We start from the raw sequence: 27,710 nt of genomic DNA on the forward strand, positions 1-27,710 counted from the left end.
GAGGGACAGTCAGCAAACTCAATATGTGGACACAGAAGCAATGCTTGCTGCTTTCCTGCATATCTTTGTCTGGTGGGATAGTGTCAAACCCCGTCAATGTCGTCCTAAATCTTCTCATGTGCTTCATTTTTAAAGAACACAAATCCAATCACTCACTTCTGTATTGAAGAAGAGAGGTCAAGATGATTTGTGGTATGTAAAACTTATGGTCCTCATTTTACAAGTGGTCATCTTCGAAGAGAACCTTAGAACATTGTCCTCGCTCTCGACATCGTTGTCTCGACACATTTGAATGACAAAGAGCCTTTATTAACACTTCAAGCCTTACAAAAAAAAAAAGCAGTAATAAAGATTATTAGATAGTTCAAAAGAAGTTTAGAAACTTGAATTTGTTATAGTATTGGGAATGATTTGCTTGGTTTCCTTTAGAAAATTTGACAAATCCCCAGATTTTATGAATCAAAATTGATAAATAGATTGGTTTTCTCTGGAAACTAACAAAAACCAGAGGGAGTATAGAGAAGAAATAGACAAGGGCGGATGAAGTAGAAGAGTTTGATCAGAATACAAAGAAGGCAACTAGATGAGCGCTTGAACACCAAACTGCTGCATTTCCCTAACTCTCCAAATAGCATGAGGAGCTCCCTCTCCAACTTCTTCAGGTTCCAACATTTGCATAGCCCATGCATAATATACTGTGTGGATAGTGTCCTGCCATAACAATAACATTTCATTTACCCATCTGGAATTCGCTAAAAAAATATGAACATAATTCAAGTATAAACGCAATCAATAAAACAATTTTGATTCCCTCCCTCCATAGGATAGTTCTTATTTTCTTCTCCAAGAGCCAACATTTGCAGTTAATAACAATAAATACACATCAAGTATTCTTTAGACCGTGAAATCTGTTATGCATTTGAAGAAATTTGGATGAAAAGGAATTGGCGGATCTCACATCTCTTTCTTAGAACTTCTCGATAGGGTAATGCACATTTAGATAGGGTAATACACATCAATTCAGTTTGATTATGATTAAAAGGGTCAATAAACATCAAAATATCCTCCGAACTTTATTATTGTATGCAATAAATTTTTGGAGATGAGAAGTTTTCAGATTTCTTCAGGATCATTTTGTTCTCATTCTCTCCTATTCAACTCTCATTACATACGGTGCATTAATGTAAGCAGAATTGGAAATAAAAAAAACCAAAACTCACCTTGCCACCTTCTTTAATTGATCCATGCGCATCGCGTACGCAGTACACCTGCTGTGTTTGGAACTGTAAAAATTAAGTAAAAAGGAGGCATTAGCATCACTTCGTCCTGCACCAAAAACAAAATCAAGAACAATAGAACCATAGAGACTGTCAGAGCGTACAGCTACAATGATGATTGGAGTGTTTCCCATCATCTTGGTCTCCCGCACTTCAACGTCTGATATGTGCAGAATCTGCTTTACAGACAAGAAATTAGTATTCATACAAGAAAACCTTACATAAATTATAATACTGTCCACCTATCAATGTGCAAACCTCACAATGTTAAGCACAAGCCAGTCAATAGGGTGTGTAACAGTGATTGTAGCACAAGTACTTAAATTATAACCACTTCAGTTTTTTTTAAAAAAAAAGTGCTTAATAACAAATTACTTTGAATGTTTTCTTCTACACACTCTTAACAATTGCATAAGTGGTTCTTGGTCAAGCACCTAGGCCAACAAACACTCCATCTGAGTATTTTACTTTTAGACTTCTACCAACAATACTCTATGTTTACCCTCAACATGATGATGGTGGTTTTTTTATGGAATGCTTTGGCCATGGTTTAACAAAAGTACCGTCAGCCATGCCAAAATGCTTCCACAAACATAGCCCAGATGCTCAAACTACCCCTAACCCGCAATCGAATTGAAAAAAGAAATATTATTGTTTGGATGAATCAAATCCTTCAGCATATTTTTTGAAGGTAGATAATGAAGAAGGGAGAGATTAGCAGAAAAGGATCCATACAACTGATGAGCTGGGCATCTTAAATACTTACAATCATTGAGAAAGTACGGCAGTGGAAATGTATTAGAATTGGCAAGTAGGAAGCACACTTACATATTATTAGGGGGTTGTTATTCGGCTAGATTGGAGAAGGTGCCAGAAGTAAAGAAAATAAGTAAATGAGAAAAGTAGAAAAGTATCAGTATAACTATGTTTTGGAGAAAGATGGCTCTTAAGCGTGCAACACTATCTCTCCATCTCACTCTCTTTCTGCCCTGATTCCAAATAAATCTAGCATTCATTTGGAGTACTGCAGGTTAATACTATAAAGTAATTGTTTGTATCGTGATGCAAAATCCTTTTCATCATGGTGATGCAGCAGTACAAACCTACTTTCCAGGGAAAGCCTATGCTGAGAAAACGGTAGATAATAATTACTCAATAATACAAGAGAAAGGTCCATTTTATAGATGTAGAATATAGATACACCACCATCAAGCCCCAAACAAAAGGAAGCAATAAATTTCAATAACAAAAGAGCAGTACTTAGACAATATATCCTTACCTTGTTATCGAAGAAGATACCTTGGCTCTGGTAAGCCTGATGCTCTGCTTTACAACGTTCTATCACCTCACCACTACAGTATTTCTTCAAAATTTCAGCATCTCCCTGAAGTACCGAGTATTTGTTATGACTTGAAAACATCCATGTCAGAAAGTCTACTTTAATAATCAAACCAGATGCTATGCAAGAAATAATTATAAGAATTACAACAATAATAGTAATGATATTCTTTGGTGAGGTGAGAAAAGTAACTTTCAGCTTAGATATAAGCATCGCGCTAACCTTTATATAAGAAGTTAACACTGGTTTGATTGCTTCCTGAACTTCCGATACGAAATCTGGTAAAGAGAAATACCTATCCACAGAATTAAGGAGGAAAAAACTAAATCAGAACATTAATTCAGACAGAAAGTATTATAGCTCCAAAGGAAAAATCTTACGGATCTCTACGACGAATTTCCTTGAATGATGTAGCAGCATCTGATTCTTGGAAGACGTTTTCATTTATGCTGTGGGAAATAAGATAAATAAATAAAAATTTTGGCTATAAATAAGTAAAATGTTGGCAGCAATAAAATACAGAAACATACAACCATGACAGGAGACCAAAAGCGGAACAGAATAACCAAGGATACAGTTTGTGGACAAAATACCAAATTGGCCATCATCAGGCTCACAACTCAAGCAGCTAATTCAATCATTGTTGGACCATGTTTTGACTTCTAAGGAATGCTCTTGTTTCCAAGACTTAAGGGCATGTACCACGATGGTATAGAAGAGTACGCACGTCTTAAAAATTTTCAGAGGTTAAAATATTTTAAGTGGCATATTAAGGATCGGTGTACAAATATAGAAAGGGAGTAATTTGCCATAAACAGTCCCTTGAAAAGGACTTATTAGGGAGATCAGCATCGAGGAACATGGATGTTTGAATGAAGCTGGCAGAAAAATGAGGACAAAGATCAAGCAAGAGTTTTTTTAAAAGAAAAAAACAAGAATTGTTTCCATAAAAAGAAGAATTTTACTTCATTTAGAAGGTTTCTAGAACATTTGGAAGGAATTTTATCGTCTTTTAGAGGAAACAAAAGAGTACAGAAAATTAGTAATAAGCCATTCGGTGGCTGCTATTCTGCTTTTCTCCCTTCCTCCGGAAGCTTTCCTCTCTTTCTCTAGAACCCATTGTCCAATAGGAAAACAAGATACTTTGCCCTTTTAGCTTTGATTGGGGAGTTCTCAACTACCCTTGGGGGGGGGGTGGTTACCGTATATGATAGGTTGTATTCTTTGGCAGCTGAGGATCTCGACCACCTTCTTTTTGGAAGTTGTGACTACACTTCTAAAGCTTTTGGCTTTCACCTTGCCCACATAGAGAATGCAATTCTATGATCAAAGGGTTTCTCCTTCACTTGCCTTTTTGTGAAAGGGCCAAATTTTGTGGCTTGTTAAGGTTTGTGCATTTTTGTGGGGTCTTTGAGTCGAGAGGAACAACAAAATTTAGAAGGATTTGGAGCTAAAGATTCATTGCCAGTTTTCATATCTCCATTTGGGCCTCCTTGTTACAATGCCATTTGTAATTATTCTCTAGGTGTTATTTTGCTAGATTGGAGCCCTTTTTTGTTTTAGTTGGGCTCTTTTTAGTTCGTATTTGTATCCCTCTTGTATTCTTTCCTTCTTTTTTCTGAATCGCTTGACCTTTTTCCAAAAAAAAAAGACGAGGAAAAAAAAATAAAGAAAAAAGAAAGCTAAAGACTTGCATTTAGATCCAAAAGGAAAAGATTTCAAATTTCTCTTCCCTAGTTGTGTAATGTTAGAGCAATTTGGAGGGTCCTCATTACCTTTTCTTCCAATGTTCATTAGCTGCTACTTGGTCTAAGCTCTTTCAATCTTTCAGCCTATGCTGGTTTTGTTGGTGAAAAAAATTGACTTTCAAGGAGAAAAAATGAATGAATACATGGCACACAAAAAGAAAAGCCTACAAAAGGGAACCAAACTACAAGAATACAACTGTTTGACCCAATCACCAAAGACCCTCAAGCAAAAACACTTGTCAAGGGAAGAATTTCACCTTCTTAGAAACTTTAAACTTCCAAACTGAGGAGAAAATAGAATCACTCGTTAAAGAAGGGTTGGCTAAACACTAGAAAAGGAGCTACAGAAAAATCCCTTGGATGGACAAGGAGACCGAAGGTGGACATACCCCCCTCAAGTCTAAGGTGAAAAGATGAAAGCGATGATAAAAGAGTCAAGACATCCGATTTCACTATTGGTCAACGGCCATCGGAAACCCAATATGATGGAGAGGGTGACAAAACTGTCTAATCAAGAATCGAAGCCACTAGGATAGATGTTATAAGCGAGGGTATAAGAACTAGAAGGATTTAGCCTCCATCTACTTATCTTCCCAAAAAATAAGTATTCCGGCCATTCCCCACTATAATATAAACAAATTGAGAAGAAAAAAAAAGTAAAAAAAAAGCTCCATCATAGTCGCTTTCCATAACTTTCTATGGAGGTACCTGTTAACCCCTCATTAGTCCACTAAAGGGATGGGACTCTAATTAAATAGATTGAGCTACTGTTTTTTTTTTTTTTTTTTTTTTTGAAGGAATGCGAGGCTTTCTTCTCCTATCGCTTGGAGAGGTCTCCTTTTAAGGGATAAGCGATACGGTCCCATGCTATGACAGCTACTCTTTAGAAAATATGGTTTGGGCAGAACCAAGGGTCTAACAGAACTAGAGCCCAACCTGTAGGATTCCAAGAGACCTTATGAGAACCTATGTTTCTACCTAGTGTGCCCTCTCTAATTTGTAATTGCCATCTTGCATATCTTTCATGTAAACCTTAGGTTCTGTTTGGGTACCTCTTCTCGTTTAATCCCATAAAAGCTTTGGTGCAAGGCTGTGGAATGAAAGGAATAAAAAAACATTTTTACATGAACGTGTAAATTTAGCCAAGAACCATACTTAATTATGGGCGAGCAATCAACCTCCCTTTACAACTACGATTTATTGCAATTTGATCAAATTGAGGGGGGGTTTCTTTAGTTTCCTTTTCGTACAAGGTGGTTCATATTTTCTACAAATTTGTAACTTATGTATCAATGGAATCTCATGTTTCTTGCCAAAATTGGAGACAGAGCTCACAAGTCAAGCCCTAAATAAATCCTATTCCCTCTTGACTAAAACCGTTAGGCCTGTGTAAAATTCATCACAGCAAGCCTAACAATAAATTAACGCATTCAAAATAGGATTTGTATATAGATAAAATCATAACGGAAAATTAAGTTTCATTGAGAAGACTTTCTTAACCAAGTGTGATACCCAAAACTTCCCAAAGCACCAAAGGAAATAAGTTGAACTGTTTGACTTTTCATTTCGAAAATATCTATTCAAAAGAACATCTGAAATCCATATAAATGATATAAGCTGCACCTTCTAAATTTCTCTTGAGCAGAAGACTTGCAATTTGTTTTTGGGTAAGGGTAGAGTTGAGTTCATCGGAGAGAATGAAAAGATGTATGATTTCCTATAGATTTTTTAAAATCACTAATCCACCACCAATTCTTGACTGGGTCCAAGCTCCCCAATCTCTATGCTATAGCCCATCCTCCCCAAAGAAAGAAACAAAAATAACCTTGCCAATTCCATATATTCCACATAATTTGTAATATATCATGCCTTATAGCCCATTCGTTCCCAACCCAATGCCTCACGAAGTGAATAAAGTCGAGAAAACAAAGTAATTTGGCCTTCACATTGAAAAGCCAAGTTGCATGACCACAAAGGATACCAGTTTCTCTATTTGCCAAACAAATATGATACAGTAAATACTTACTCCTGAATCTTTTGAACTATAGGGTTATCACTTGTCTCCCACCTTTCACGAATGTCCTCGGCTATCTGTCAATTCCAATGTAAGAAAATATCATTACATATTATATTAAAAACATTAAAAAAAAGGAAAAAGAAAAAAGAAACTAAGAATACAAGTTTTCGGCTACACTGAATTGCCCCAGCTCAAGACAAAGATAAATTTGGACCCATCCAACCATTGAATACAAGTTTTCGCATGGTTCCTAGTTTACTAACAGACTTTTGGCCCTATGTTTTTCCAAGCTATTCTCAGTCTCAGCCAGAAATAGAAAAATGGCCTCAAGCAAAGATAACTAGGAATTGGCTTCTGGAACTTGGATTTCAGGAGATTTTGTACCATGAAGCACCAAAATGGGTTGAATTAAGCTTTCGTTTAACAAACGTCCACCTAACTTCAAACAAAGTTAGGTTTGGCCTCATGAGACCAATGGGTTTTTTCTGTCAAATTCCTCCCCATCATAGCCTTAACCAGTCAGCTGAGAGAAAACCTCATCTCTATACAAAGACGAATCAGCTTGATGAGTACCCAAAGAAGAAAATCTACATTTGGGAGCTATCTCACAAAGCCATCAACTCTAACGATAGGCGCATCTATCATACATGGTCCTCACTCCAGATTGGTGCACCCTTTGTAAAAATAGTTTGGAGACACAATCTCCCATATTTATACACAGCCCCCTTGCTCAACGTTTCTAGATTGGTCTAAAGAATGCTTTCAGCTGGCCCATTTTCTCTTATCAATCTCCTTTTGGGCCACCCCTTCTATAAGACCCTCCTTTTGAAGTATCTCGTTCAAGCCTTATGTGGTCGGCTTGGCTTGAAAAAAACTGCAGAACTTTCAATAAAAAGGAAACTGAATACCCAGTTTTTTGGGACAGTGCTGTTTTTATAGCTTCAACTCAATGTAAATTCAATTCTTTGTTTTCTTCACACAGCTTTTCTTATCTTTTGACGGAGATGCTTTTTGTAACACCTTCGGTTTGGGGCATTCTCTCTCTCTTCTTTTGAAATTTCATTAATCAATGAAATTGTTTCTTATTTTTCTTAAAACACAATGAATAACCGTCTCTCTAGCAGTTGATCACATTAAATGAAACCTAGCAGTAGATAAGGAATTTTTTAGAAGAAATTATAATATAGTACTAAATTGGAAATACATACCTCCTGACCCTTTGACATTACAGGTTCACTATAACCAGTAACACGCTTGAACATGGGATGACCATGCATCTAAAGGAAGAAAAAGAAAAATGGAAAGGACTGATTAGGTTAAAAAGAAAATAATGTTTTAATAGAAGCTCTAATGAAACTCCATAAAACATAGGCCACTAATGCAATTTACCTTCGCCTTCAATGCCTCCCACTTCTTACTCCAATGAGATTGCTTTGATGGTAAAACAACAACATCGGTTCTTGTACTTCTTTCAACTTTTGGCGAGGTGGAAGGCTCATATTCTAAATGTTTTTTCTTATGTGGTTTTCCACTTAACTCATCCTTCACAATTTCATATCCCTTCTTTGTTAAGTCAATTAACTTTGTGCTTTTCAACCGTTCAAATGCCGAGGAAATTCCTGTTGATGGAATGCTGGACTTAAATTTTCCAGATACTGTTTCGGAAGAACCAGTAGAACCAGGATGTTGATCTTTGGCTTCTTCAGAAGGGGCCTCATTCCCATGTTTCTTTGCATCAGCACCAGGATCAGTTGAGGAACGAGTAGACCCCGAAGATTTTTTATGACTGAATCCAAAAGCTTCTTTTACCTGGGTCCAATATGAGTTGAATATTAATACCATGGGTGTGGTTATCTATGCTTGACTGATGTATCACATAAAACACACAAACCTCCTCCGTCGCAGCAGATATTTTCTCTTTGACATCCGTGGAAACCTGCAAAAATTAAAATAAAAAATTGAATGATAGACTCAAATAAATAGCAGGCATGACTTCCAGGGAAACCATAATATTCAACGTACTCATGTGAAAGAAACAGATTTTTTTTCCAACAAGCTTAGGAAATAAAACTAGAAGCCCAAAAACAATTTCCTGCCCATAACTAAAAAAAATTATGAAAAATAACTCTCACATTTTTAAATTAATGCGAGAAGGGAAATGCACTACCCCAAGCATAGTGTACCAACTACTTAAATATTCATTCACAGTCACAGATAAACGGCAACAATTATAAATACAGATAGCATGTAAAAGGGAAAAACAATCACCTTTCTGGCTGTAGCCTCAGCCTCAGACCAAGCGCCATCCACCTGCTTGTAAAGCTGCTCAGTTGTCTGCTTTGTTCTGCATTCGCCATTTCACCATCTCAGGCCATCCATTGAAGTGCCCACCCAGCCTTGACATACAAGGGTATGTCTCAGCCTGTTAACAAATACCACTAAAAATATGCAAGACATAGAACAGAGTTCTCAAAATATTACCTAACTTTTAGGTCTTCTTTCACACCTTTAAGTTCTTCTGCCTTCTCCTTCCACTCTTTGACAGATTGTTGAAATTCTGGGTTTCTGCAGTGTTTTTTAGACCACTCATTACAGAAATAAATACCATGGATACAAACCACAAAGAAAAATCAATGAAACAGTCGATACAAGAAGCAACTGGAAGCTAAGAAGTCATAATCTGGTTTCTAATATAGCTTCATGTGTTTTACAAAGTGAGCAGTTTGTTTGTTTTGACAATCATCCTTCAATTGAATATAATATCAGAGCTTGACATTTTTTCCTTTAGGCCTTTTGCATTCTTCTATGGTAAAAATGAGTTGTTTCACCATTGATGATGAATCTAATCCACATTAAATGGCACATTCTAAAAATGAGCTTGGTGGATTAAGAATACAAACTCATACCTCAGCCTCCACCCCTTTTAATGAGAAACTGAGTTTTCATGGAGGAAAGAAATTAAGAATACAATGGCATATCTTGGCCTTAACTTGAATGGAAACCCCTGATCAACATCCTTTAGGGCACCAATCTTTGAGAAAATTGTAAGGAGGCTCTATTCATGGAATGGCTTACACGTTTTCAGAGGTGGTAGGCACCTTACCAAAGCCTCCTATTAAACCTCCCCACCTATCTTCTTTGTCTCTCTTCCAATACTGCCCCCTCCAAGAATGATTTTGTCCAGAAAATCAACAAAAAGAGATCTTTTGCATCATCAAGTAAGCATCTCATTCGATGAAAGAAAATCCTCCACCCAACAAATTTTACAGGTCTTGTCTACTCAGTATGAGAGGAAAAAACGGATCATTATTGGCTAAATGCATTTGGAGGTATCAAAAGGAAGAGCGAGCCCTTCAGAGGCAAACTATCTCTCAACTCTTGGCCCTTAAACATCAAATTGGATATCGCTTTATGGATAAGATACCAATTACCATCTCGAAGGTCGATAATTCAATTCTCCACCCTCACAATTGTTGAACTAAAAAAAAAAACTATGGCCTCTAATCAGAACTTCAAGCGTCTGTGCCTGGGGAAAAATAAAATATCGAAGTCTTATCCAAGATAGACTTATCAACAAACTTGGCAATGGGGAAAAAACAGCCAAACACCTCCCTTTGGCATGATAGTTGGTTGTTGGATGTTCCCTTGGCTGCTCACTACTCCCTCTTAAACTCCTTATCTATGCAGAAAAATTGTCGTCTATCTGCCAAACATTTGTCTCATACAAGGGACCTTAGGCTATGGAAGTTGGAAGGCAGATATCCTCCACGGAAAAATCCCTTACGCAACATTGCTTGTATGCTAGGAGATCCTCAACGCCTCTTACATGGATAAATATGGAAGGATCTATACCCGGAAAGGTCAAATTTTTATCATGGAAACTTAATCACATGGCCAGTCACAAGCCTTGAACACTTTTGATAAGCTTCAGCGCTGATTGCTACTGTCCCTGTCCTCTCACAGCTGCCCATTTTACAAAAATGATGCAAAAACACAGAAGCATATGGTCCACAGCCCTCCCATTTAATCCAAATAGTCTCCTTTCACTACACTCAAGCCAGCTACCTTTCTCGGATGGGAAAATGTTCTTTGTATCCACCTAGTGTGAGATGTCTTTTAGGCAACTTGTATCAGGGACAACCGAAGAGTTTTCACCGAAAAGGAAGATCCTTTGATAATTTTTCTGATTATGAAGTTTTTTTAGTTATATTGTGGTGTAAATATTAATCTTCTTTAATTTTTGATAGCTACTCCATTCCTTAGTCCAGTAGAAGAAGCTTATTATAGACTTAGGATTTTTTCCCTTCTATTGCAAATTTTATATATCAATAAAATTTATTTCTTATCACCCAAAAAGAAACTGAGTCAATAACAACAACAACCAAATACATCTTGGAAAGCTCAAAGTTAATCTACTCACTCTCATTCATCAACTAAAGTTGAGACCATTGTAACTTTGATTTTGCGGTTGAGTTATGTATTGCAAGATTTACATAATTTCTTTCAAGGGATCAACTCTTTGGTTTTGTAATAATCAACCACTAAAATTGCTTCCAAGTTCCAACCTTTTTTTTTATGAGCATACTAAACTCATTGAGCTGGATTTCCATTTTTCTCATAATAAGGTTGTTTACGCCTCATGTAGATTATAGTCTTTCCTCTATAATTTCCGAAGTCTTTTTTGTAATTCGTATTTGATGGTTGGGAGTGTATTAGCTCCTTTTCTATTTAATTCATCAATGAAATTATGTTTCTAAAACATGGCTTCACTGCAGATCACACCCACTCAGTCTCAGTTGTTTTTTATAAGAAAAAAGAACTTGAACTAAATACAAAGGGACATCCTAAGGACCCCCTGACCAAGGAGCTACAAGAAAGCTTCCATAGATAGCACTAGAAGATTACAATTATAAAAGAATTTCTTGTAATTTGAACACCACTGAAAAAACGTACGCTGTACATTGACCCGAAACAAATCCTGTATAAATGCCTTATCTTCAAAGATAAAAAACATTTAGTTGAATTCTTACTAAAGCACTGGCTGGAAACCTTCTTAAACCCCAACTATCCGAGAATGTTGTTCTCACCATTCACTGTCCATCATTTCAAGAATCATAGCCTTATAAACCTTATTGCTCGGTGGATTAGTTTTCGGTAATCCACCTCTGATGGTTGGAAGACCCTTTCCTCTTTAGTTTATCAATGAAATTTTTGCCTTACAAACCTTATTGCGGAATCTTTCTTAGTCAAGAATCAAGCTTGGCTATTCATGAGGATCGAGTTAGATTGTATGCTTCTTCTTGGTGTATTCACCCCAAGATCGTTCATAACTATAATCTAGGTCCATATTTACACCAAGCAGGCGCCTTCCTTGTAACCCCTCGGTGTGTTGGGGAGATCTCATTTCCCTCTCTTTCTGCATTATCTCTCTTTATCAATATCATTCTATTTCTTGTTTCCAATGAAATAAAATAAAAAATTTAAAGAAATTCAAGTTTCTTCAAAAAAAAACATTCATCCTCTTTGGGAAAATATTATAGTCATAGATATTTATGTTTCACTCAACCAAATGGTTGGTTTCGTTGCTTTTAGTGGGTCTAAGCTGCTTGGGTTTAGCTTCAGGAACAGGCAGAATACATGAGCACTGCCTAAACTGAGGTGCACTTTGTACTGAGACATACATCAACAGATTCGTCTCTTCAAGAATCTTCCTCCAATCAAATTCATGCAGCATTAATTAATAATGTACAAGATGGAAAACAATTCATGTGCATTTGTACTCGTTGTGTTGAATAGAGAAACACTTGCAGAAAAGCTAAAATACATATACACGCATGAAGATTTTTTTTTTTTTTTTTTTTTTTTTGACAAGAAACAATTCTTCATTGATATATGAAAAGGATTGAAAAAGTTTCAAGTACGCAAGTTCCCAACGGAAATGAAAAACTACGAGGAAAAAAAAGCCTAAAAATACAAGAGGATAAAATAATGAAAAATAACTAGAAAGCAAACAAAAATACAGCCAAAAATCTAAAATAAAGAGCTCCAAAATGCATAAGCTTCTTCTGGAGGAAAGTATAACAAAAACACAAGGGCTTGAAACTTAGAAAAGCAGCTTGTAAAAATGAAGTCAATAAAACAATATTCAAAGATACACTTCTTCCATATAAAGAGATATTAGACTAATGCACGCCCTTAGAAGCCTTCCAAAACCCTCTAAAATGCCAAAGAAGATCTCTTAAGAAACCATCAAGAGAAGATAAAATTGAACATGCATGAGTATTATAATTCTAAAGAAGAGGGAAGATACTTGTTAGCTTCTCCTTTCACTTTCTTTGAGAACTCATTGAATACGCTGAATCTACGATTGATGGAGTAGCCATTTGGTAAGAGCAATTGTGATCTCGTACAGGAGCTCTACCACAACAAACCCAACCATAAATTAAAACAAACTTGATATTGAATAGCTTTACACCACAGAAATTCATCCTATGAAGACTATAGTGGAGAAAGATGGGATAAGGTTAAAGCATAGGGAAGAAAAAATACCTCTTGGGAAGTAAGCTGATAAAACAAGCTTTGTCTCGAGAGAAATAAATCCCGAACCAATTTTCTACCAGCCATTAAGATTTAGTCACGGCAACTCTGCACATTAACTTTTTCTTAGAAAACAATAATCAACACAATCTAATTAGTGTCAAATGGATATAAAAGTTAACATGGAGCGATACTTTCTCAATGAACTAAAAATTTAACGCAATAAACCAATCTCCCTTCTCCTCTTCCTTGGAGCATGGTTCAAGTTTCGCGGAAATTTTGTAATGTGAAGAAACTAATGGCATTACAAGTTCTGAAATCCAAAAATTCTCAGTGTAGCCAAAAAATTTCAATTTACTGAGGTAAAGCTACTTCTAACCTCGAAATTCTAATGCTATTGTTAGTAACCGAGAAAATGCAGAATAAAATAATAATAAAAGGAAGATTTTGGATTTTTAAGCCAAATTCTACCTTACCCCTGTTTAGAAACCTGAATTTGGAAGGAATTCTAATCAGTCCACGTGTTTGGATGAAAATTAAAATAGGAATTTGAAAACAGTGCCAATTTATATGCATCATAGTTTCTCCTACATTCAAGCAAATTCCACAACAGTGTTCTATTTTGTTTGACCATTGTATTTTTCTGTTCTTGTATAACTGATACCAATAATTTCAATCCTTTCAATACAGCTTTCCGGTTCCAACCAGTTGTTTTTTTTTTTTTTTTAGCTGAGAAAACTACATACAGGTAAGTTTACTTTTTTGCTTCGTTCATCTTCTTAAACTTTTTTTTTTTCATTATTAATTGATTTGGATAAGAATGATATGTTTGTTTGTTTCTTTTTACTTACTGATTCAATCTGTTTTTGAACATTGATTGAAGAAGAAACCAACAAAAAAAGAAAAAGATACTCTCGATTTTCTTCTTCGCGGAGAGCAGAATAAATCAACATAATTCAATCAACAAAACAAAATCAAAAAAATCAAAACCTTAGGTGTACGAAAAATGAGCAGCGGTGTGTGAGGGGGGCAGTGCGACCTCACCAACGGCACAGGTTTGGGGCTAAACCACAACACAACAGAGATAAGTAACTCTGGTGGCTCGGACAGGCGAGAGAGTGTGAGAGGCAAGGAACGGGGGCAATTTCGTCCGGTGGCTGAGACCGCAGCAGCTAGAAGTGCAGCGTCGGGGAGGGGTGGCGGCCGTCGAGCGGCAAGGCGGGGTGCAGTCGCTGGTAATGGGAGGGAGTGGCGGCAAAACGTGAAATAGGGTTTAGGCAAAAACAAATAGAAAGCCAGGATGGTTGAATAGGAGGAAAACAAATTTAAAAATAATAATAATAATAAATGAAAAATAAAAATAGGAGTGGACAAGGTGTTACCATCATGCTTGTCTAAGGCGCGTTACTTGTAGTTGTATGTTGGATGTTTTTGGTCATGCTTATCTAGAGTGTGTTGTTCATATGGTCACATGTCCATTCTGAACCTTTTTACTCGCTTTCATGTATAGTTAGGTTTTTACTATTTTTACTATGTCAATATAGGGATGTATGGTCAGACAAAGGTAAAATTCTCCAAAATGTACTATATATGACTAATGGTCAATTCTTCTTTTGATGCTATCAAAGACATGGTTGTTGCTTATTTGCTTTTAGCTTATAACATTACTTTCTTTTAAATTGTTTTCTCGCTCGCGTGACTTTAAGGCTAGATTGTACGTCACCGTAACCCAGTCCGAGCGTGTCTGCTAGCCCACAAAGTCGACCTATTCCACGTCAGCATCTATAAACTTGCCCCAAATCCATATGAGCCCACGATCCACCAAAGCTTGGCCCAAATTCAGAAGCCAACCCACAACCTGAATCGACTCGCGCAACCCTTGGCCCAGGCCTTGACCCATGTGTCGCGCCTAGCTTAAACCCGTTGTTGACCCAACGCCAAGCGCCAACCCGAAATTGTCCTCCACGTGCAGTGCATTTGCGACTCGGCTGAGTCGACTACTCCCAACATGGCTTCGACAACTTCTAACAGCTCCTGGCGGCTTATTCGGCTTGAGATACCTGTTTTTTAACCCCGTTTGACACGTCTAGATCCTATCCTACCATTTTTTACCCTCATGAAGCCACGTCACTGTTTGAACAATTTAAGTATTTTAGCTAAAATTAAGGGTTTGGTTGTGAGCTAAGGAATAGGTTCAACCAATCTACCAGGGTTCTATTAATAATTAGTTATCGATGTATGAATTGTTTGAAATATGAATGAAGCGTTTTAAACTATGTGTTATATGCATCAAGACACTTCCTCCTTATAATTGGCAGATACTCATAACTTACGAAATTTATGTTCGCCATGATGTTATGATAGGTATTTTATATGTGTGCTCCCTTCCCTCCGTAGTATATCGGATACACTAGTCGAAGATAAGGTCCAAGACGTACGTATACAAGCTCACCTTGAGGCCCATGTGCTCCCTAAAATAGAATAACCGCTTAGAATAATAAAACATATTCTATTTGTTGAGAAGTGCAAAATCGTATGAAGATTAATGAGAAAGAACATTCAATCAAGACGAAAGAAAGTGCGTATAAAACAATTTTGAATAGAGACAATTGCTTCATTCCCTTCCTTGTGTTTGTAACGGTTAAATGATGTTATTATGAACGGAACATATAAGTCCATGGTTCTAGTACCATGTTACGAACAACGACTCTCCGTATTAGTATGATATTGTCCATTTTAAACATAAATTCTCGTTAATAATTTTTATATAATATATATTTTTTTCATTTCACAAATTTGTCATAAAAGTTACTTAGACCATGGTCAAAAAGATAGAAAGAAAAGAAAAACTTGGACATTTTAATCCATGGGTACCAGCATAAAGTGACAAAAGTAGAGTTGGTAAATGATTTTATAGGGGTAAAAAGGTAATTTCGGTTAGGGAGAGCTTCTTTTTCAATAATATTAAATAATATCATTATTGTATTTAGAATTCCTTTTTTCTTCCTTCAATTCAATGAAATTTCCCTTTCAATTCAAAGTTGGGACTGAAAATGAAGCAACAAAATCAAACCCCAATTCCCAACGCTCTCAAAATCCTCTCCCAATTCGCCTCTTCGATCATAACAGTTTTTCAAATTTCAGATTCCATTCCAAAAGTCGTTTGATCGATTCGCGATTCTTTCTCTGAATTTCTTTCCATGGCGTCGCTTCTCAAATTCAAGCTCCTTTCGACGCACTGCGGCGTCGCTCAGAGTCCCACTTTAAGCCCTAGAACTAGTCCTCTCCTTCACCTCCGCCGCCGGAAAACCACTCTGCGGATGCTTCTCACTCGGAATTTCAGCCGCCGGTCTCCTCGCCGCTGCGCCTTGCCGGAGAAGAACATAGACGACCGTAAGGATTTGTCTCGAGGCAACAAGTTGAAGGACTTGTTCGTTTCGTCGCCGCCATATGATGGAACCGATGGCAGGATTAACGAGACGGCGATCGCGGCTCCTATCCGGAACGTGACTCCGGTTTGTAAGAAGAAAGCGAACGATCATATTGGATCGGCCGGTTGCAAACCCGGTTCTCCTAGACCGGGTTGGACCGGCTTCCGGTACAAATATTTGCTTCAGAAAACTTGGCGGCCGGTTCTCGCCGGAATCCCCGAGTAATGAATGATTTATTTAAAAACCCCTTTCTATAATTAATGAATTAATTATATATATATTCTCTGTTTTTTTAGTATAGTTTTAAATTTTTACTTGAAATTAGGAAAATAATTTGTGATTAATAGATTTCCCATGAGTTCGGAATTTGCTTATTTTGTGTTATGATGAGCTTTATTATTTGTTGAATTTTCAAATAATTTATTAATTAATGAAATCATTTCCAAATTTAAAGCTTAAACCTTGATCTTTTTTTTAAATTGTTTTAATATAGTTCATAAAGTTTGTAATTTTGGACACCACTTTGACCATAGTCAAGATAGTGAGTTAAATGGGAATTAACAAATCTACTAAAGTGAATTGAGAATTTAGAATTGATATAAGATAGGTCCCAAAATTGGATTAAGTTAAGCATATGAATTGGATTAAAGTATTAATATGAGTGTGACATAGAATATACACTTCCTTTAAATATTTTTGGATAGATTCTTAGTTGCAAGTGGATTCTTCATTAGTGGGAGGGACCCTCTTTTTCTTTTTCCCTTTATTCCATGAGAGATGTTTAAGACTTGGACCCAAATGCACTTCAAAATCCATAACTTTATTGCCCACTTGATATGATCGTCTTAGGGTGATTTTTCGACAAGTCTATTAAATTCTATTTTGAATCGATCTTTTTTTTTTTTTTTTTAGCGCCGACTTGAGCTTTAAATCTAAAAAAGAAACTTCAAATGTCTACTAAAGTAATCTACGAAAAAAAAAGTTAAAAGAAGTGCAAAAATACTCTTGACTAATAATGTTATTTTTTTTTTTTGAACTTTTTAGATCGATTTAAGAGTATTAATGAAGTTTTTGACCGTTCTAAAAGTATTTTTAAATTTTTTTTAAAAAATTCAAGGATATAAATGAAACTTTTAAAATTTTAAGAGTATTTTCTAGATAATTTTAAAAAGTTTAAGTTGCGTCTAAACCGCTTACAATAATAGTTTACATCAAATTAAGAGTAAATTAAGAGTATTAATGAAGTTTTTAACGGTTCTAAAGGTATTTTTTAATTTTTGTAAAAAAAATTTAAGGATATAAATGAAACTTTTAAAATTTTAAATGTATTTTCTAGATAATTTTAAAAAGCTTAAGTTGCCTCCAAACCGCTTACAATAATAGTATTCTTTTTACATCAAATTAAGAGTCTAAACCGCTTACAATAATAGTATTCTTTTTACATCAAATTAAGAGTAAATTAAGAATACTAATGAAGTTTTTAACCGTTCTAAAGGTATTTTTAAATTTTAAAAATTTAAGAGTATTTTCTAAACAATTTTAAAAAGTTTAAGTTGGGTTCAACGTTTACATAATTGTATTTTTAAATTTTTTTTTATAAAAAAGGTGGTACCAAAAATGAATGATAAAAGATTAAAATAGTGGATAGAAATGAAAATATGAGATTTCAAATAACTAAAGTGTTAAAAGTTAAAATGGAATAACAAAAAAAATATTAATTTATTTGTTTCTCTAATGGGGTTGGGACCAAGAATATGGACCAGATATTCAAAGGCATATGAAACGTTTCCTTCACAAACACAAACAAAAGGCACTCAAAATTCCACTCCTAAAAAGCAATGCATCTCACTTTACATAAAACCATCACCTCCCATTCAATAAATTTCTTTATATACCCTTTTCTTAATCTCAATTGGGTCCCTATCGTTTTAAAAGTTTCAATCTAATCCCTTCCCTAGTATCTCGACTATCATCTTGTTTAAAAACAGTTTTAATCGTGTCGAGACAAAGGTGAGAAGCTACATCCGAACTTTAGATACTAAAAGAAAAAACTTCAAATAATCATAGGGATCAAATTGAAACTTTGTCCGAAGTCCCAACGGTTTGAATACATAGAAAACTTATGAAGACAAGACAAACTCGAATTCGAAGCTACCAATAAAATATAAACTGCAATGAACTGAACAGAAACATAGTGATTATCCAACAACCAATAAATCTATTAATATAATTTGCTGGGCAGCTCATCTTCAAAATTCCTAGACTCGATCGGGTACAAGTTTGATATGGATATGGTTTCATTCACTCACAGACATGTGGATGCTACAGTTTTTTCCATAGCAATCACCAACCAGTAAACATATCCAAAAATTCAGAGCACACGGAGAGCATGCGCTTATTCACCAACAGAAAATTTTATTACTCGTCTCTAAGACCAAGAGGGGGGAAAAAAGAGAGGAGGCAATCAAAATTTAATCAGTGTCTAGATGCTAACTGTTCTTTGTTCCCCAGAGGAATTCTAGTTTGCTTACTTGGCTGGGATTGTGATTGTTGTAAGCTGGAATCACTCTCTTCCTTCGAGTTGTCTCGGTTCGCCTTTTGGGGCTTCACATGGCTATTGCTATTCGAATTCAGATGGGGGGAAGGTTTCTCCTCGCCTTGAGGTATAAATTGCAGTAGAAACCTATGTATCATCTCATAGCTGGTGAAAGTTATTACAGCGGATGGAGTCGTTCGTAAAAGATTTGTTGCACAACCCCTGTAAAAACCGGGAAGACCTTCCTTTTGAAAAACCTTTTTGATACAGTCCAGTACGCCTGAGTATTGAGGAGCAACATTTCTGGCTTGGCCTTGCTCTTGCATCCTGGAACGAACTACCTGGAGATGAAGTTTGAACAGGATAAAGTATTAACAAAGACACACCAATCTAAGCACATCTCAACTAATTAAGTGATATATCCTCGACCAAGAGGACAATGTTTGAATCTCCTACACCCATATGTTGCCATACACACAACACATGCACCCATAGAGAGAGAGAGAGAGTTTAAAAACCTACCTCATGTGGGTAAGTCGTTACCGAGGCCATAACTTTTGACAATGACGAGGCAATAGCTAAATGTCCTGGAGTTAGCTTTTCAATGGTTGTGTTATCTGGGAAAATAAATTTTTAACGATCTTGCACAATTAAATAAGTATATAACCATAGGAGGATTGTCATTACGTACCTCTTTTTGCCATATATGATTTGAGCTTTTCGTATGCTGGAAATTGAATGGCAACATGACTTATCCCAACCAATGAAGGGAGGATACCACTGTTTGTAGAACAAATCAAAGCCATGGCCTCATAATTATTACAAAAGTTAGAGAATTTAAAATAGAAACAAATCATAAGTTTAGCACGATCATTCATTACAATCAAACGACAAATTTAGGTAAACATATATCATATCAAAACTTCAGTTTTCACAAACATGGTCAGAACAAACCTGTAAAGCCCGCGAATTCCTTCTTCCTGTATGATCCTGGTAAATGCTGAAACCATGCCTGTGTAAGGAACCACACCAGGCCTCATTCCCTGTGTCTGAGTTTAAACCAAAAATACTATGAACATCCAAAAGAATAACAATATAAAATAAAGGGCTTAGATGTGCTTCAGTAAGATGGAGTATAGAAGACGAACTCAATGAAATGGAAATTTAAAAGCACAAAAACCTGGTACTTACTTGGAGTCTGGTCTTAACAACCCATAAAGGATTTGTTGCAATGGCAGTAGATCCCCCAGCCCCAGCAGCAGCAACCATATTTGCGCCGAATGAGAGTTGATGACCATCGTCTCCTGCAATCAAATAGCAAATATAATATTAATAACACAAAAGTAATTCAATCAAATTTAACCATTTCTATGGATTCAAGAATTAAACATATCCAAAATTCAAAATCAGAAATGGGAGGACTGCAACAGCATGTGAAGAAATAATGTTCCTAAAAAACGAAAAAATCATTTGCCAATGAACCTCAAAACCAACCATCTGAATGAAGTACGCCTTTTAGATGCTCATAAACTGTGAAGTAGACCTATATGTGAGATAAGCAAACTTTGTCAATCGAAAAGTAGAAATAGTTCAGGTGATGGAAAAATGAGCCTAAAACAATAAATGGATGATGAATCTCATAAACATAACTTGTGCCAAAGTAAGGTCATGTGGAAATAAATTTTGGTCATAGTAATAATAAAATTATATAGTTATTCTTAATAATTTATTTTAGTACGAAATAGAAAGGTCAGCATAACATCCCACAGCAAAGTGTGGAAGTAAATCTTTATCCCACTTAGGTCCTACTGTTACAAGTACATAAATCACCATTTTCTTTATTTAAAGGGAAAAACCAATGTCTCTTATGAAGGATAAACTTCTGAATTGCCAGTTAGAAAAGAAACAGGAAAAAGAAAAACACTCAGATGCAATGGGTCGGGAAAAAATCACATAATGCATTATGCACCCAAGTGGGGAAGAAAATAGATGATTAATGTCAACGGCGCTGCCCAGGAAGGATTTCCTGTATGAAAAGTTATGCTTGTACAGTTGCAAGAAACGAGACCCATCAAAAAGTCAGAACCCCAAGAAAGATAATGAAAAAGGAAAACAGAAGAAAGTCCTACAGAAAAGTGGATTTCATTAACTATTCATGAAATTCTAGTTCATGGACAAGCTTCAATATGGTGTCGGCCACTAACATGGGCTTAAGTACAAGCAACCAACCATAAAATTGATACATCAGTTTGGAAAAAACTGAAAGGTCTTAATGCTACTTTCCCAAGGAATATCCAATAAAATACTCACAGCCCAGTTTGGAAGAAGGGCTAATATTGTTGGTGAAAGGCCACGGTACAGTCCCCTGAAACCTTCAGAACGCATTATGTCTTGTAGGCTAGTGACAATAATACTACCTGGGTACAGGACAGATGAGATTAAAGAAATATAATCCATAAACATGTATACCAACCTGTACTCCAAGAAGCAGAAATGCTAATATCAGTTATCACATAACTAAAATTAATCCTTTGACCACTAGCTGTCTAAGCCTTAATCCAGGTCAAATCCTTAGTTTGATTCCCAAAATCAATACAATCAATCACAACCAGCTGTTACAGCCATTCCAGGAAAATGTCCCAGAACAATGAAGAACAGAATACTGAATTGATTCAGAATTCGAAATACATTGAATAATTAGTTCTAAGCTTCCATCCAACTATTACGTTCAAAACAGAATCCCACCTTGGCTGTTGTTCAGCTTAGATTGTTCGTATATCTCATTACCAATATAAAGTTAAACCCTCTTTGATAAGGATTTATATTTATATTTTCTGTTTCTACTAATAGAGATAGTTTACTGACAACTTTACTGGTTCCATAATCTATTTCTAAACATGCTTTCAAAATCCTAATAAAAAATCTACTAAAAAAGATAGTAGTAGTATTTAAAAAATTGTTTTTCGTAGCTTAACATTGTTGGAAGCTACCACCTATAAGGAAGTTATTAATTTCATTACCAGTTGAGCTAAACTAGCATAACGACGCATCTAATTAGTGGCCTGAGATTACCAATTCATGGTATATCTGCACACTAAAGATGAAAATGACCACACTTTTGCGTCAACCACAACGTAACTCAATGATTCAAGGCATAATTTTGGGAGAATTGAGATTTGAATCCCCCCACCCCACCCAGTTGTTCTTGAACTAAAAAGTTGTAGAAGAAAAAAGGAATTAACACTATCTCCAAGGTTAAGACTATAGATTACCTCCTCTTTGACCAGATGGAAGACCATGCACTTGCAGCCTCGTCTTGATCACATCTAAAGGGCAGACGAACGTGGCTGCTATAGCACCTGTTACGCTCAACATAAGAACACGAATACCAAATAATCCCTAAACAGAAACTCAATGCGTATATAGACCATGCAAGTAGCTAATCTAAACCCCCAAAATTCAAACCCTCATCGATACACAACAGAAATCAACACAAAAAGCTCAAAATTAAGCGTGAAAAAACGAAAAAACAAACCTGCAGCAGCACCAGCACCGGCATGGCAGATCAAATCCCTAGTGCTTCGAGAAGTGCTACTGCCACCGCCACTCATCTTGCTCTCCACCACTTCCTACAAAATCTCAATGAAACAAAGGGGAATTTCAAATACCAGATCTCTGGTTTCAGAGCTCAAAAACTAACACACACACACACACATATATATAGCCTTACCCCTTCGTATTCCTTCCTGTTTGCATTGACCAAAGCCTAGAATTAAGTCGATCAAGAAACTGAGAGAGAAATATAGTGTCGTTTCTCGGAACTTATTTGAAGGGCTTTGAGCTGCGGTGAATTCTCCGCTCCAACTCTCACGACGAAGAATTGGATTCCATGGACGTTTTTGACAATTCCTCGCAGCTTACTAATAACCTTCTCTCTCTCTTCCTTTCCCTTTCCGTCTCCTTTTCCTTTTACGATATTTTTATTAAAAGAAATTATTTTAAGTATAATAGATAAGGTATATATAGATCTCAACCTTCATTATAATTTATGCTTTATTTTCATATATAAATAACGTCCTAAATAGTGCTTCGTTATTCTCCCCCAACTAATATGGGACATCACAATTCACCCCTTTCAAGGCCAACTAACGTGGGATATCACAATCCACCCCATTCAAGGCCTAGCATCCTTGCTGACACTCGTTCCTTTCTCCGATCGATGTAGGACTATCACCAAATCCACCCCTTTAGAGCCCAGTGTCCTTATTGACACACTGCCTCGTGTCTACCCCTTTGGGGAATAACCTCCTCGCTGGTGGCACATCGTCCGGTGTCTAACTCTGATACCATTTGTAACGGCTTAAACCCACTGCTAGCAGATATTGTCCTTTTTGGACTTTCCCTTTTAGGTTCCCCTTCAAGGGTTTAAAACGCATATGCTAGTGAAAGGTTTCTACACCCTTATAAAGAGTGTTTTGTTATCCCCCAACCAATGTGCGATATCACAATCTACCCCCTTCAGGGAACAGCATCCTAATTGGTGGCACATCGTTAGTGTCTGGCTCTAATACCATTTGTAACAGGCCTAGTCTACCGCTAGCAGATATTGTCTTGTTTGGACTTTTCCTGGAGAAAGGGTTCACACTCTTATAAATGGTGTTTAGTTCTCCTCTCCAACCAATGTAGGATATCACAGTTACAATACAATCCAACTCTACTTTATTGGTAAGATTATTATGAAAATTAAGAATATTTAATGTATGTAGTTCATGTTAGTGATGTGTCGTAAATATTTAATATTTAAGTTTTTATACTCTAATTGTGGTATAAAATGTGACAAGTTTTGTATTTTTAGGGAAAAAAAAAAAACACTTTTGGTCCCACTTTACATTTTTGTCCTTGAATTTTTACTTTAATTGTCATTTAATTTCTAAATTTTAATATCTTGCACGTTTATCTCACGGTTTCACTAATGTCCACTTTAATTTGTAGCGTTCATTTTAAGTTAGCTAAATTAAAATAATTATAACACATAATTTTTAAATTAATTTTGCTATTTCTTAAATTAGTCACTTTTTAAACTTTTAAATTAATCACTTTTTAACTTTTTATTTATATTTATACTCTCTTTTTTGTCTTCCACCATAATTAATTGGACATTTTATTATGGGTTGACTTTAAGAATACGAATGGTCTCCATTCAAATGAAAAATACAATAAAATAATAAGTAAACTTTAATCTTATAAATTAAAATTTGTATTAAAATGTTTGATAATAAAATATTTAATAAAAAATAGTTTAAAATCAAATGCTTATATTTGATAATGTATGAATATGCTATAAATAATTTTGAGTGTAGTGTCCGACAACAAATTAATTATGGATATTTTCGTGTTTGAAAAAGATGTTGTCACGAGTAATTATTTCAAGGACAGAATATTTTAGGATACGTTTAAACTTAAGAAAAATGCTTTAAATTGGTCTAAATATACGTTCTACGGAAAGGTCTATTGAAAATTCTATCGAAAGTTCTACGGAAAGTGATACCGAAAGTTCTAATAATATAGATGGAACTAAAAAGTACAGACATTTGTGGGTTCAATGCGAAAATTGTTATGGATTAAATTGTGAGGAAGTAACCAAATTTTCTTGAATAGATCAAACTTTTAGTTTACGATTGAGTTGAATATTGACTATTGATTGTTGATCGTTGACCATAATTAGTCAATGGTTGACTATTGTGAGATCCCAATTTATTAGGAGAAGCTCAAAAGTGAGAATGTGAGGAGGAGGATATCTGCTAGCAGTGGAATATAAATTAAAACAAAAAATAGATCAACAAGACTACGAATCAAGCAAGACGAGACAATAGATCTAGAACTAGTAGTGATTCACGAAACCTAGCATCAATCGTGCATGGTTCACGACAACGACGATGGATGGTACATGTCAACGAAGGTGTTATGATAGCGAGACGAGCAGCAATTGGGGAAGGGGAGGTCATGGGGAGACAAACCACGCAAGCGTCGTCATTTGCCACCGCACGTGTATATAACAAACGGGCAACGATCTTTTCCCCACGCAAGCACCGTCATTTCGCTTATACCTACCAAATTGAAAATTTAAAATTAGCTTATCAAACAAAGTTGAAAGTATTCAAATTGAGACAAACAATCTTGTCCTTGTTCTCGGCTTAAACCTGAAGGTTACAACAGACCAGCGCCAATTGCCAAATTCATGTCTAGTAAGCGTCAAGCAAGTCCTTGGCGACATACATGTCGTCCTGGTCATGCTTTTCCTCACGCCCCACACCTGGTTTTAAGCGTTGCCACACAGTCTGTGTCGTTCCATCTCTCCTGTTATTTTCCCATTTTTGGAGAGGTGAGCCCACCATCACGTTTTTTTTCCTTTAATGGACAATGATATTCATGCTTTCCTTATTCAATGAAACTTAGCCTTTTTAACTTTTTTTTAAAAGTTTGTGTATATTAGAGACCAAGCTCGACCAATCATATAACATTATATCAAACCACAAATGGAAAATGGTTAGCTCACATGTAGCCACACTACTCGAGTTAACTCGTTCCAAACCTATTTTTCAAAGGTTTTTTTTTTAGACAAATATACGAGTGTGAATGTTATTTAGGGTTTATGATGCAACCCAAATTTTATGGTGGGCCACGACAAAAGGATAACGTGAGTGTAATGTATATGCAAGAAAAATTAGATAAGATCAACATGAAAATCATATATTTCAAAAGAAGAAAGTTTTAATACAATGTATTAAATCATTGAATAGTTTTAACAATGAAGAAATACGTTTCACAAATACGCCATTTCCGCAGCCCGTAGCATCACGCACCAGAAAAGAAAATGTACCAAGGATGAGTATAAAAATTATACTCAGTGAGTCATCTACTTGTAAGCTCTCATCGCATTCTAGGCATTAGAGATTCCGACATAAAAATTATATTTAGTCTTTTCCCTTGAGGTCTATTTTGGTTTTCCGTCCTTATAATCTAAACCCTCGTAGTTCCTTATGCTGCACTATGAATGACTAGTGACCCTCCTTGAGGCGCTAGAGACTATATGGTATCTTACCTAAGGGGTTAGCTGACACCTCCCAAAGGTCCATAAAGTCACCCTCGTTTGGGGGGCGCGACCCCACCCTCGTCTCATCCAACTGTTGGGCTATATGACATGGTCTCGTGCTCCCTCTGCGAAAACAACTTAGCATCTATTGAGTCTTGATCAGAAACCTCTGTTCTTACATGAAGCTTGAACCCATACTTCTTGTCTCAACCTTCTATTCTCATTACAGGTAAGAAAACGGGTAGTGGGGCACCTGTTGACACGAACACACTACTCAGCCTAAGTGGAACTTTTATGGTGGTTGTAAGCCATGGTGGTTTGTTAGGCATCTGGGGTTAGGTCTAAATTTAGTAACGAACCAACCTAACCATAATTAGCTAGTATTAACATAATTCTCCTTCTTTTAAATTAATATAATATAGAGCTCATATAATTCACACATAAAATCATTATACAACATTATATGCATAACATTCACACGTGCAATGGGGTGATAACATCTATTAAGCACCCTGAGCACAGATCACAAAATTTCATCCTCCTTTTAGCATAATATAAAAACATATATACAGCGGAACATAAAGCATGGTAGTGTTACTAGTATGCATGCAATCTAAGCAAATCCCACCAATATTTCTTGCCTAAATCCATATGGTGACTTACTTGTTTGTCACGTGACTTTTTGCTCACGTTTCTTGAATCAAAGTTTCACGTTTGCTACAATTTTCCTCACAACCCTACCTTAGTATGTTAGGTTGAATTCATATTTGAACACCTACAATCCAAATAGGAGGAAACACTTTAACATTCTTTGGGGAGAAAAAAATGGAACTAATGTCACCCGAAATCAATAATGTGTTAGATCCGAAGCCACGTTGCAACATTGTGGAATTTGGAGCTATATGTTGATGCGAAGCTTATTATTTTGAGGTTCTTGGATATATTTAGATCTAAAGGTTTTATTCTTCAATAAGGTTGTTTAGATCAAATTTCTGAGAGTGGCAATCAATTGGAATGAAATCAAATTGATTTGGGGCTTTTGCATTTGTGAACTAAGATTTGCATATCCGAGGTGTTTATGAGGGTTATTAGGATGAACTGGCTAGGGTTATAAGAAACCCATCAATCCAGTGAGTAGCGCAACCCAAACTCGTCTACGACCCAAGTCCATCGCAACCTAAAACCTAGAACCACGCAGGCACGACCCATGATCCTTGACCCAAACTATGTCCAGTGCGTGTCTTGACCTACGCTTCCACTTCACATACCTGACTTGACTCGCTGACTCAAACCCACACTTTTTTCAACCAGCTAATCGGCTTGTTTCAGTTTCATGCACTTCGGGTATTCAGCTCGATTTACTTTGTTTGGGTGCCTGTTCCACTATTTTTGGACCTTTTCTACCATATTTTACCCTTTCGATACCTATTTTGACACTTTGAGGAGCATTTAAGGTCAATATGACCACTCTTTGGTCCATTTAAGTTATTTTTGGAGAAACAAGTATATTTAACTGATATCTTTGGATGAATTGAATTGTGTATTATGTCGTAACTTGACGACAAGGTCTACATAAGTTAAATAAGACTTAGAGGAGCACATCCAAACTAGTTCCAAGGATAATCAATAACTCTGGCCTAGGCCAAATAAGTAAGTGACTCTACTATTGGCTTGGTTGGACAAAGTGTACAACGTATGATGACACGTGCCTCATGACCTCTACATGTGTCAT

General features: G+C 36.1%; 3 protein-coding genes across 3 annotated transcripts; 1 reads left to right on the forward strand and 2 right to left on the reverse strand.

The window, feature by feature from the left end:
• Positions 1–293: 293 nt before the first annotated feature.
• Positions 294–14,213, reverse strand: LOC111489836 (mitochondrial import inner membrane translocase subunit TIM44-2-like). The gene is made up of 15 exons (XM_023138252.1): positions 13,909–14,213; positions 12,931–13,026; positions 12,692–12,798; positions 8,863–8,946; positions 8,650–8,725; positions 8,273–8,317; positions 7,771–8,190; positions 7,590–7,658; positions 6,391–6,455; positions 2,997–3,065; positions 2,839–2,911; positions 2,557–2,661; positions 1,382–1,453; positions 1,221–1,283; positions 294–711 (listed from the first exon to the last, which is right to left on the reverse strand). Exons 2-15 carry the CDS (start codon positions 13,003–13,005, stop codon positions 580–582), a joined length of 1,455 nt encoding a protein of 484 aa, XP_022994020.1. The 5' UTR covers positions 13,006–13,026; positions 13,909–14,213; the 3' UTR covers positions 294–579.
• Positions 14,214–15,936: 1,723 nt separating this feature from the next.
• LOC111489857 lies at positions 15,937–16,723 on the forward strand. The gene has a single exon (XM_023138281.1). The coding sequence runs from the start codon at positions 16,119–16,121 to the stop codon at positions 16,572–16,574; it is 456 nt and encodes a 151-aa protein (XP_022994049.1). The 5' UTR covers positions 15,937–16,118; the 3' UTR covers positions 16,575–16,723.
• A 1,801-nt stretch (positions 16,724–18,524) lies between these two features.
• LOC111489843 (nicotinamide adenine dinucleotide transporter 2, mitochondrial) lies at positions 18,525–22,847 on the reverse strand. Its single transcript, XM_023138265.1, has 10 exons — positions 22,616–22,847; positions 22,421–22,514; positions 22,158–22,244; positions 21,196–21,302; positions 20,380–20,428; positions 20,077–20,189; positions 19,840–19,934; positions 19,577–19,665; positions 19,408–19,502; positions 18,525–19,226 (listed from the first exon to the last, which is right to left on the reverse strand). Exons 2-10 carry the CDS (start codon positions 22,494–22,496, stop codon positions 18,825–18,827), a joined length of 1,113 nt encoding a protein of 370 aa, XP_022994033.1. The 5' UTR covers positions 22,497–22,514; positions 22,616–22,847; the 3' UTR covers positions 18,525–18,824.
• Between the last annotated feature and the right edge of the window lie 4,863 nt (positions 22,848–27,710).

The sequence above is a fragment of the Cucurbita maxima genome, unplaced genomic scaffold (genome assembly GCF_002738345.1).
Source record: "Cucurbita maxima cultivar Rimu unplaced genomic scaffold, Cmax_1.0 Cma_Scf00014, whole genome shotgun sequence".
NCBI lineage: Eukaryota > Viridiplantae > Streptophyta > Magnoliopsida > Cucurbitales > Cucurbitaceae > Cucurbita > Cucurbita maxima.

Excerpts from the sequence above, each read along its gene's own strand:
- LOC111489836 (XM_023138252.1), bottom strand. The coding sequence starts at position 13,005 with ATGGCTGGTAGAAAATTGGTTCGGGATTTATTTCTCTCGAGACAAAGC. Across the intron at positions 8,726-8,862 it reads AAAGAAGACCTAAAAGTTAG|AACAAAGCAGACAACTGAGC; the intron begins GTAATATTTTGA and ends TGGCGAATGCAG. Across the intron at positions 712-1,220 it reads CAATTAAAGAAGGTGGCAAG|GACACTATCCACACAGTATA; the intron begins GTGAGTTTTGGT and ends TTGTTATGGCAG.
- LOC111489857 (XM_023138281.1), top strand. The coding sequence starts at position 16,119 with ATGGCGTCGCTTCTCAAATTCAAGCTCCTTTCGACGCACTGCGGCGTC.
- LOC111489843 (XM_023138265.1), bottom strand. The coding sequence starts at position 22,496 with ATGAGTGGCGGTGGCAGTAGCACTTCTCGAAGCACTAGGGATTTGATC. Across the intron at positions 19,666-19,839 it reads GGAATTCGCGGGCTTTACAG|TGGTATCCTCCCTTCATTGG; the intron begins GTTTGTTCTGAC and ends TTCTACAAACAG. Across the intron at positions 19,227-19,407 it reads TAACGACTTACCCACATGAG|GTAGTTCGTTCCAGGATGCA; the intron begins GTAGGTTTTTAA and ends CTTCATCTCCAG.